At 48.3% G+C, this 11106-nt stretch overlaps 1 protein-coding gene across 1 annotated transcript; it reads right to left on the bottom strand.

Annotated features, from left to right (window-relative positions):
* Positions 1 to 828: 828 nt before the first annotated feature.
* LOC141038072 (uncharacterized) lies at positions 829 to 2328 on the bottom strand. Its single transcript, XM_073506404.1, has one exon. It carries the CDS (start codon positions 2326 to 2328, stop codon positions 829 to 831), a length of 1500 nt encoding a protein of 499 aa, XP_073362505.1.
* Between the last annotated feature and the right edge of the window lie 8778 nt (positions 2329 to 11106).

Below are 11106 nucleotides of genomic sequence, written 5' to 3'. Positions count from 1 at the left end.
ACTGGGGTGACTTGCGATGGAGGGAGTGAGGGGAAGTAGGAGCAGGAGGGGTAGACACGGCGAGTGCGATCGGCGCCGATCGAGGGCGCCGGGGGCGATCGGCGGCGATCGAGGGGGCCCGAGGTTAGGGCTCGAGAGGAGGAGAGAGGACGAACCGCTCGAACCGAAATTCAAAAGAGTACGCACGATGATTGGACCTCTATAATGAAGTGCTTTATTAATGCAATTAATTTAATTGAAAATTTTAGGACGAGAATACCCCTGGACCTAATTGGGTCGATTAAAGTTTAAAAAAATTTAGGTCGAAAATACCCTTGGGCTCAAAAAGGCACAATTATTCTCATCCGTTAGATCGCCCATATAATACATGTGCTCTGGTGTATTATAATACACCCTAAAATTTCCCTAACACTATGCATAAATAAACTTGAGTAAAAGTATTTTACTGATCTATGTACACCCATTGTTCAGATGTTGGCTCCACCATTGCCGGTTGATGATCACGAACGTTGCCATCAGATTAACCATACACAGCACCAGGATGATACGAACTGGTGCCTGCAGTCCCTGAGTGCCTGTGATGAGGCATGTTCGTAGTACGTGGCTGTGGAGTTACTTGGCCCTGCAGGTACCATTGAAGCTTGAGATTGCAGGCGTCCAAGGATGTTGGCATACTCTTGGTGCTACTCCCACAAACTATACTACTATTTAGTTTGGGAATTGGAAAATGGACATCGATCGAGTGAAACTGACAAACATATTTTTCCCATCGATCACAAGATCCCTCTAGGTTCAATAACAATGTGTACATAAGAATAAATAAAGAGATCATCCCAAGATCAGTTTAGGAAGAGGCCTGAGCCCGAAATTTTTCATCATTCTTCTCACCACCATTTTCTCATCATCGCTCCATGGACATGTTTGCTGCCCGACCATCCGCCAATCCCAGAGTCCAGTGTACCGAACATGGCCATCCTTCAGCAAAACAATGTGTTGCAACGATGTGCACACCCTCACAATATACTTCAAAAGCCATATGTTACGCTGCGTGTATCCAATCACGACCAGCTCCTTGAGGTGATGGTGCCGAAGCTCATTGCGTGATTTCGACCAATGCATCCCGCGCAGATAATCGGGCTCTGTTTCTGAGTGAGGCACGTGGATGTGCATGACCTCGAGAAATGTCGAGGCCATGAGGAGGCCACGTGTCCATGAGATATCCCAATTTGAAGGCAGGTCGGCGACAAGGAGCCTTTTGAGGTGCGGCAACTTCTTCTCCGGACTGCTGGCTCCAATCCAAGTTCTCCGCCCAATAAATCGGATGATAAGGTTCGCCATGGTGGGGGACATACCGAGGAACGAGTCGAACTCATTTATCCACCGTGCCGCCACAATACTATCATCCTCTAGAGAGAATGAAAGGTTAGTGTCCATGAGGCTCGGAACCGAGCCAAATAGAATCTTTGAAGTGTCGGTTAGGCTGCATGCTAGACGGACAAGCATTGGGAGGTCGCGCAGCTCGATCACAAAAAACGAGCACTCTTCCAGGACGAGCTCCCTGATATGTGAACACGGCGCGTCCACCACCAAAGTGGTATGTGCACAAGAGCAGGACGTGAGGTACAACACCTGCAGCCTGATGCAGTCTCTGAACACCGTCTCGTACACGTTCACGGGTGTGGAAGCAGACATGTCATGCAGGACGAGCTTAGTAAGCATGCTGTAGTTATGCAGCGGTGGCAGTGCACAGTACTTGCCCAACGTCAGGCTGCGAAGGCAAGACCGAAGGTTGAGGCAGTTGTGGGGGAAGTTGTATGTCCGCGTCTGATCATAACCGGACGATGGCCTGACGACAACCTCCAGATCTTCCACCCCCCATGTACCGACTGCAACATTGATAAGGCGGTCCACACAAATGCTATTGTATGTCTGAAAAAACTCGAGACGGAGGGTCTTTACATGCCGGTCATGGACACTGTCCGCTTCTAAAAAGCTCGTGATTCCGTTTGCGAATGACCTTATTGTGTCGATCTCACATCGCGCCTTGAGACCGTCGAGTGTCCCGGCCAAAGTGGCGTCACGCGGCAAGTTGCGTTGGCGAAGGGCGACAGTCCGTTCGTACTCCGGCGGGAGTATGTCGCTCACCCTGAAGTCGAGTGCGGACAGCTTGTGCGGGATGCGAACCCAACGCCTGGCGAGGATGGCCATGGAGAGCGCTCTTCGGGTGTCCAGCCTGCTTACTATGAGGAGGATCAGATCGTCATGGAGCGCACTAAGGCGGTCCTCACCGCCAGACGTGCGAGGCCGCACTCGACGCAACATCGGCATGGCTTTCAGTGGCAATGGTATAGCAGAAAATTTTCGAAGTTCCTGTCCCATATTAAAAAATAAATATTGGCATGACATATAGTACAGTCTTACCGAAAAGAACAATATAAATAGGATTTACAATAAATGTTATAGCTCACCAAATATGTTTAGAGTTAGCAAATACAAATAGTTGGGAAGAAACGATAGTCTTACATAAATATAATAGTCTCTTCATTTTTGCCAATTGTACAACAAAAGTAACACCAAACTAGCATAAGAAACTACTAGTGAATTTGACACAACACAGGGATTGACTATTGCAGTAACAGAAGAGCGGACGTGATAAAACTGCTCAATGCATTGGCGGACCAGAAAGAAATCGGATGGTGGCGCACTTGTCAAGAAGAAAAAATCGCAGAGGTAAAAAGTTGGCAACTGAAGAATATAAACAGCCAATTGATTCATATCATAACACTGCAGTTCCATCGTACGTTTGAAATGCGCGTGATTCTTCAATTACAACAAACACAAGAATTATAAAACTGAATTAAGTTGGGGATTCCGAAAATATCAGCAACACAGGATTGGGCACTGAGGATTTAGGGTTAATAGGGGCAGCAGGGCACAACAATACACCAGGTCATCAGGCAGTCGATAATATGAACAAGCGGAAGCAGGCTTACCAAGTCCTTCTAGGCTGCTCCGGCGCTCGCGTGCTGTCTCTGGTGGCGCGGCCGCGGGACCGAGCTGCGACGGGCAACCTGCCGGCCAGGGTAGGCAGACGGGGGATTGGAGGTGGAGGAGGTGAGGCCGCGAGGGGCCGGCGCGGTACGGCTGTCCGCGTGCTGGCGCCGCCGGCGACCGCTGGAGCCTGTGGCCAAGTTCGGATCGTGATCTGAGGCACTCGTCCCTCATGTAGGAGAAACTATATATCGAGTTTCAAAAAAAAAAAGAGAGTATATATCGACTGGGCTAGCTGTGGAAACAGAATTGTACTCCCTCATTCCCGATATCCTAGGCGTACTAGGATTAGCACACAAAATTAGCGGATCGGTGGTTACGTGAGCCATCGTATACACGAGGGAGCAATCCACGAGTAGAAAAAAAAAAAGGAGGCACGCACGATCTCCTTGGACCTTGTCTTGTCTTGGTTGAACTAGTATATATGGTATACGAGTACTAATTATTTTTTTGCCAAAAATTCTGGGTGGGCCACGGCCTGGGGTAATGACAAACATGAGTGAATGATACAAGTAACACACAAGACGACCCACTAGGGTTCGTAACGTTATAATGATAAGGGTGTGGACGACGAGGGGATGACAGTGGTGATGATGATGAAGATCTTTCGGAAGACATGGAAATTTTGGGAAGCCCTCCAGGCTGATGCTTGGGTTCGCAAGATTAAGATCGCTCCAAACTTCACCTTCGAACATCTTCGACAATTTATTGAGCTTTGGTCCATCATCCGCGACTTCCTCTTTTGGTGCACGCTAAACACGACATTGTGTGGAAACACATAGAGAGCGGGATATACACTGCCAAGTCTACCTACTTGGCCCCGCCCAAGGTCAAATTTTTCGCGTGGTTGGCCATGCAAAATATGGTATGGAGTGCCGACCATTTGGCCAACAGGGGGTGGTCCAATTGCGGGCCTTGTCCTGTTTGCAAGCGCGTGCAAGAATCCATCGGCCACCTCCTCTTCAGATGCCGGTACACTACTAGACTTTAGGAAATGATAAAAGATTGGCTCCATCTCGAAAGCATCAACACTTCTACTTGGCACTTGGCACGATCAACCAAAGCGTGGTGGACCGGGCTCTCCGACTATACCATACCGAATAGGAAGGCCATGGCTACCATCTCCATGCTCACCTCTTGGACAATCTGAAATGAAAGGAATGCTCGCATCTTCCAACTCAAGAGTGCCCGCCGACAGTTCAACTATCTAACATCTTCCAACTTAAGAGTGCCCTGCGCCGACGGTTCTACTAGCTAACATCAAGATGGAGGCTCAAATTTGGGTCACTGCGGGTGCAAAGAAATTGGGATCCATCATACTGCGAGAGTATGCCTTTTGTAGCAGTGTTGTAACACAATGGGTGTTATACAGTACATCAAATCAATTTGAACCATTCATTTATGTGGCTTGGAGGGCCCAGATGAGTCAATACTACTAGAGGTTTTGGGTACTATATTGACTAGTTAAGGGCATCTTAGGTACTTCAATAATTATCAATCACGCACCAAGGTTCCTTCCCCGCCATGGCCAACCTTTCCTCCTATCATCTGTTGGCTCGGGCCACGTTGCTAGTACTCTTCGGTGACATGCGCCGATGGACGGCCAAGACGATGAAGCGGAGCTGACGGTCTTGCTTCATGTTTTCAGCTGGCCTATACCGCATGTACACAGCGATGTAGGTTACCTCGCTAGCAAACTCGTCGCCGGCCGGCTGAATATAAAAGCACGTCACGCACGCACGCCACAAAAGGATCGCTGCTTGCTCTCGTCACACAAATAGGGTCCCGAGACCCTTGTCAATGGCCACGGCCACGTGTCGTCCTTTCCTCCCCGGTGACTTTTCCTTATCACTTCAACTCACAGCGTGATTACAAGGCCGGTGGCGGCGACTAGAGCTCTCAGAGTGCAGGATCGAAGATGGGCACACGATAAACTAGGTCTTCCTCGTTGGTCTTTCCGTCACTTCTGCTCCTCAGGCAAGTCCCTGTCGGACGCCTCCGGGACAACGCACCGCCTTGAAAGAAGGCTCTTGGCCTGTGAGTAGGGGATCAACACTCCGGTTATCGTCTCTCCCGCAGGGCCGCTCCGGCAGCCCAAGGACAACGACGAGGGCCGCAGAGGCACCCGCTCGTGCCTCAGCATGAGGCACCCACCCGCCGCTGCAAACAGACGTCGCACACCCGCGCCGCTTTGCTCGCCATCGCACCATCCGGCGCCTTGCCGTTGCAGCTAATCAAATGAAAATCAAACCTGTTGTGGCCGGAGCCTCGCCTTCCCTCTCTCAGGAGCCCTCTCTCTCTGGCACTCAGCTCTGGCACAAACCAAAGAAGAAACGAGGACGAAGAAGGAAGAACAGACACAGATATTGCCGGTGCACGAACACCACCGCCGCTCGAACGGCGTATTTTCCTTAAGCACGAACTCAACTCTCCAGCCTGTTACAACGATAGCCGCACGGGCTTTATACTGGAGCCGGCACCAGGGCACGAACCCATGCCTCCCACTTCCCTGCGCCCGCGATCTGCACGCTCCGCTCGTGCCCATGACGCGCTCCGACGCAAACGGCACACAGCAAGCTCCAACCGATCGCCCGTGATCTTCCCGTGCGACTCGCCAACAGACTACGCACACACGTCGGACCCAAGTCAGACTATGGCCAGACTATCTACATGACAGACACTACCCAGACTATGGCCAGATAATGGCTCGACGCGGCCACGGACCGCACCCAACGCGACCACCGCACGCACACACGCGCAGGCTCGCCGTGGCTTATTGCCCTACAAAACCGGCAAGCGCATGGCTTGCCACACCGAGCTGTGTTGTTCTGTGCACGCACAACTCAGGCTGGACACGGTCCGGGCCGGTCCGGTCCCTGACCGAGCCGCCGTTTGGACCGGCCGGCGGCGGACCGGACCGGACCGGACCGGACCGAGCAGCTCCTCGATCCTCTTTTCCTGGACCGGACCGGCAGTGGTAAAGCTCGGGCCGGACCGAGTGGACCGCCCATGTTGGCGTACGGCGCCGGCGAGCGGCGGCGGACGGCGACGGCGACGGGAGTCTACAGGGTATGGGATAGAGAGGAAGGAGAGGGAAAGCAGCCGCGGGCCTCGTCGTCGCCACGCTCGGCATGGCCTTCTCTGAGCTCGTTGAGAAGAAGCGCAGGGACGCCTCGAGTAGCAGCGGCGGCATCACCGTCAGTGCGTTCTGGCTGGTGCCCTAGTTCTTCCTTCCTACCATGGGTACCTGGAGTTTTTTCATCTGGGAGGCCCCCGAGCGGATGAATCCCATGGACACGGCCACAGCTCTGTTACTCCCGAGGTAGTGTTATGCAATTAATGGTGTTGCCTCGTTGCTTCCTGTTTTTCTGTCACGTTAATTCTGATTTCTCTCACGTTAACTCTGTTGAGCCGAAAGGAGTCTGCCTTGCAGGGTTGTTGCATGTGCCATATTAATCCTCTTTACAATTTGCATGTTGCAAATAAACAGGGCCTATCACGGGTATGCCCACGTACAAAAGTTTGGTCTGCCTCTGATCGATCTTCAGTTAGATGGCAGATCGTGGGGAGGCGTAGCGTAACGACCGGTCATGATCTCCGAGATGTCTGGATCGGATAGAATAAAAAGGAAAGAAAACAAAAGGACGCTGATTACGCGCATCGCATCGTGTGCTGGTTTGGTTTTGAGTTGCGTTGTTTCGGTTAACCGAGTTGGACCGAGCTAAAACCGGACCGGACCGACACTTTGACGGGCCGATATTTCGTAACCGGACCGACCATATTCTTGAGCGGGCCAAGACCGTACGGTCCGGTCCATAGCGGGCCGCGAGCCGGGCCGAAAGCCCGCTCGCCACGTCCAGGCTGACGCACAACTGGCTGCACCGGACTCATGATATGATGCATTTAGTCTATTTTGGGACAGCCCAATAACTATTTCAGAAATTCCTAATAAATTCTAGAGGTCCACGCAGCCACTGCTGCAAGGCAAGAGGTGGAACTAAAATTTAGTCCCACATTGCTAGTTTGGTGGGAGTTGGACCTCCTTACAAGGGAGGATATTTCCCCACATGTATGAGCATGAGAAGAAGAGGGACATTCACGCGCGCTCCTCCTCCGCCTCCCGCCAATTCACACCTCGGCACGCCGTGCTGCGCGGGAATGAGCCTCTCGCCTCTCGCCTCCAGGTTCCTGACTGACTTCTTCATCACGGACTTATGTTCAGTTCAAGTTCATATATATATGACGATGCTATTTACCTTCTCTCTGTCAGATTGCATGGGGACAAGTTTGTTGCCAGATGTATCATCACTAAGCTTCCTCCTTCGTGGAGGAACTTTGCTACCTTATTACACACGTGCTCGAGGTATTGAGGGAGGATGTAGTGCCAATCTGGTACAGAAGAATTGATGGTAAAGCAAAGTTTGATGGGAAGAACAATGCTGTGCAGCACACGAACTTCAAGAAGAAGAGTGACAAGAAGAAAGGTGTTTGTCATGTGTGTGGAGATCCTGATCATTGGGCTCCTAGTTTCCCTAATCACTAGGACAAGCGTCATCTTAGGAAAGGCGGCAAGACCGCTAATGTTGTCACTGAAGACACTGACATGAAGGATGCTGGGTATGGTATATTTCTCACTATTCTTTCAGTATGTCATTCTCCTGATTGGTTGATTGACACGGGTGCTAATGTGCATGTATGCGGTGATATTTCCATGTTTTCGTCTGATCAGACCGCATGGACTTCCACCATGCTGATGGGCAACGGTTCAAGTGCTTCTGTTCATGGTGTTGGCACGGTCGATCTGAAGCTTACTTCGGGGAAGATCGTGCAGCTGAAGTACGTGCATTATGTCCCCTCCATCAATAAAAATCTTGTTAGCGGATCTCTTCTGTCTAGAGATGGCTACAAGCTTGTCTTTGAGTCAAATAAATTTGTAATATCCAGGTATGGAACCTTTGTTGGTAAAGGCTATGAGTCAGGAGGCCTGTTTCGTTTAGCCTTATCAGACGTTTGCAATAAAGTTGTTAATCATGTTTGCAACAATAGTGAATCAAATGTGTGGCATTCACGTCTTTGTCATGTTAACTTTGGTTGCATGTCGCGACTAGCGAAGTTGAACTTAATCCCTAGTTTCACCACTGTCAAGGGATCTAAGTGTCAAGTGTGCGTGCAAGCTAAGCAACCTAGTAAGTCTCATGTGACTGCGGAAACGAGAAATCTTGCACCACTAGAGATCATCCATTCAGATCCATGTGAAATGAATGGTGTTTTCACAAAAGGTGGAAAGAAGTATTTTATGACGTTAATTGATGACTCCACTAGATACTGTCATGTGTATCTTCTGAAATCTAATTATGAGGCTTTGAACTATTTCAAGATATATAAAGCTGAAGCGGAAAGCCAACTTGATCGAAAGATCAAGAGGCTTAGGTCCGATCGTGGTGGAGAGTATTTCTCAAATGAATTAGATTCCTTCTGTGTGAAACATGGTATAATCCATGAGAGGACGCCTGCCTATTCACCTCAGTCAAATGGGGTGGCTGAAAGAAAGAACCGTACTCTAACTGATTTGGTTAACGCCATGTTAGACACATCGGGTCTCTCCAAGGCATGGTGGGGCGAGGCGATATTGACGGCATGGCATGGTGGGGTTGTTTGGCAAAAGTCAATGTTCCAATTCCAAAGAAGCGGAAGCTTGGACCAAAGATTGTGGATTGTGTTTTCCTGGGATATGCTTTTCATAGCATTGGTTATAGATTCTTCGTTGTAAAATCTGAGGTACCTAACATGCATGTAGGTACGATCATGGAGTCGAATGATGCGACTTTGAAGATATCTTTCCCATGAAGGCTATGGCTACCTCATGCAATCAGGAGATGCCTAGTTCATCGAATAAGGAACTAGTTACAATTACTGAACCTGTCATTTCGATGGAACACTTTGAAAATCCTGTGGAGGAGAACAATGAAGTTCCTACTAGGAGCAAGAGACAGAGGACTACAAAGTCCTTTGGTGATGATTTTCTTGTGTATCTCATAGATGACACTCCCAGTTCTATTTCAGAGACCTATGCATCTGAAGATGCTGACTACTGGAAGGAAGCGGTCCGTAGTGATGGATTCCATCTTGGCAAATCAAACTTGGGAGATAACTGATCGTCCTTATGTGTGCAAACCTATAGGGTGCAAATGGGTATTCAAGAAGAAGCTTAGGCCTGATGGTACTATCGAAAAGTACAAGGCGCCACTCGTGGCTAAGGGTTATAATTAAAAGGAAGGTGAAGACTTCTTTGATACTTACTCACCTGTGGCTCGACTGACCACTGTACAAGTACTACTTTCTCTAGCGGCCTCACATGGTCTTCACGTTCATCAAATGGATGTTAAGACCGCTTTCCTAAATGGAGAGTTGGATGAGGAAATTTACATGGAACAACCAGATGGGTTTATAGTAGATGGTTGGGAAGGAAAAGTGTGCAAGTTGCTGAAGTCTTTGTATGGACTTAAGCAAGCACCCAAGCAGTGGCATGAGAATTTGGAAGAACTTTAACAGCTGCAGGCTTTGTTGTAAACGAAGCTGATTAATGTGTATACTATCGCCATGGTGGGGGCGAGGGAGTTATCCTTTGCTTGTATGTTGATGACATACTGATTTTTGGAACAAATCTGATGGTTATTAAGGAGGTCAAGGATTTCCTATCTCGTTGCTTTGAGATGAAGGATTTAGGAGTGGTTGATGTCATTCTGAACATCAAGTTGTTGAGAGACGATGATGGTGGGATTACATTGTTTCAATCTCACTATGTGGAAAATATCTTTAGTCGCTTTGGCTACAGTGACTGCAAGCCCTCTCCAACACCATATGATGCTAGTGTGTTGCTTCGAAAGAATCCAAGAATTGCTAGAGACCAATTGAAATACTCTCAGATTATTGGCTAGCTTATGTATTTAACCAGTGCTACAAGACCTGACATCTATTTTGCTGTTAGCAAACTGAGCCGGTTTGTCTCAAAACCAGGAGATGTGCATTGAAAAGCTCTAGAGAGAGAGAGAGTTTTGCATTATTTGTAAGGCACTGTGAATTATGGAATTCACTACACTAGGCACCCAAAGGTGCTTTAAGGGTATAGTGACTCAAACTGGATCTCAGATGCTGATGAGATAAACGCCATGAGCGGATATGTATTCACTCATGGAGGTGGCGCTGTTTCTTGGAATTCTTGCAAGCAGACCATCTTAACGAGGTCAACAAAGGAAGTAGAACTCACAACACTAGATACAGCTAAGGTCGAAGCAGATTGGCTTCACCGTCTCTTGAATGACTTGCCGGTTGTTGAGAAACCTGTACCGGGTATCACTAGTAGAAAACAGGGCTTTGGTCACAGGGCAGTATTCACATTAGTCCCGGTTCAGTGACGAACCGGGACTAATGTGAGCATTCGTCCCGGTTCGTGCGGCTAAGGCATTAGTCCCGGTTCACCTGGGTCCTTTAGTCCCGGTTGGTGCCACGAACCGGGACTAAAGGGTGCGATGCCCATTAGTACCTGTTGGTGGCACCAACCGGGACTAAAGGTTAATGGGCTTTGAGGCATTAGTACCGGTTCATGGCACAAACCGGTACTAAAGGTCCCATTTTCAAACTCTACCCCCCCGACCGCCTTTTCAGTTTTAGAAAAAATAAAAGAAAATGATGGAAATGTAAGAAAAATAAAATAAAATAAGTTTCCCATGTGATATGTGGTCTAGTTGTTGGGAAAATTAAAAAATATGAATTTCGACTTTATTTGCAAAATCTCTCTGGAATTTGTAAAATGGGCATAACTTTTGCATACGAACTCAGATGAAAAAGTTTTTTATATGAAAAATCATCTACTCAAAAAGTTACATGCTATCTTTTAAAAAACATGCATATTTAAAAAACCATGTAATTTTTGAAATCAGTTTAAAAACAACGTTATATTTTTTAAAACAGCGTTATATTTTTAAAAACAGCGTTATATTTTTAGAATGAGGCTCTTATTTTGAAATCAGCATGCTATTTTTAAAAACAACATAT

The sequence above is a fragment of the Aegilops tauschii genome, unplaced genomic scaffold (genome assembly GCF_002575655.3).
Source record: "Aegilops tauschii subsp. strangulata cultivar AL8/78 unplaced genomic scaffold, Aet v6.0 ptg001176l_obj, whole genome shotgun sequence".
Lineage (NCBI taxonomy): Eukaryota > Viridiplantae > Streptophyta > Magnoliopsida > Poales > Poaceae > Aegilops > Aegilops tauschii.
Note: the sequence above shows the minus strand (reverse complement) of the source record. Positions and strands in the feature narration are given on the sequence as shown.

Excerpts from the sequence above, each read along its gene's own strand:
- LOC141038072 (XM_073506404.1), bottom strand. The coding sequence starts at position 2,328 with ATGCCGATGTTGCGTCGAGTGCGGCCTCGCACGTCTGGCGGTGAGGAC.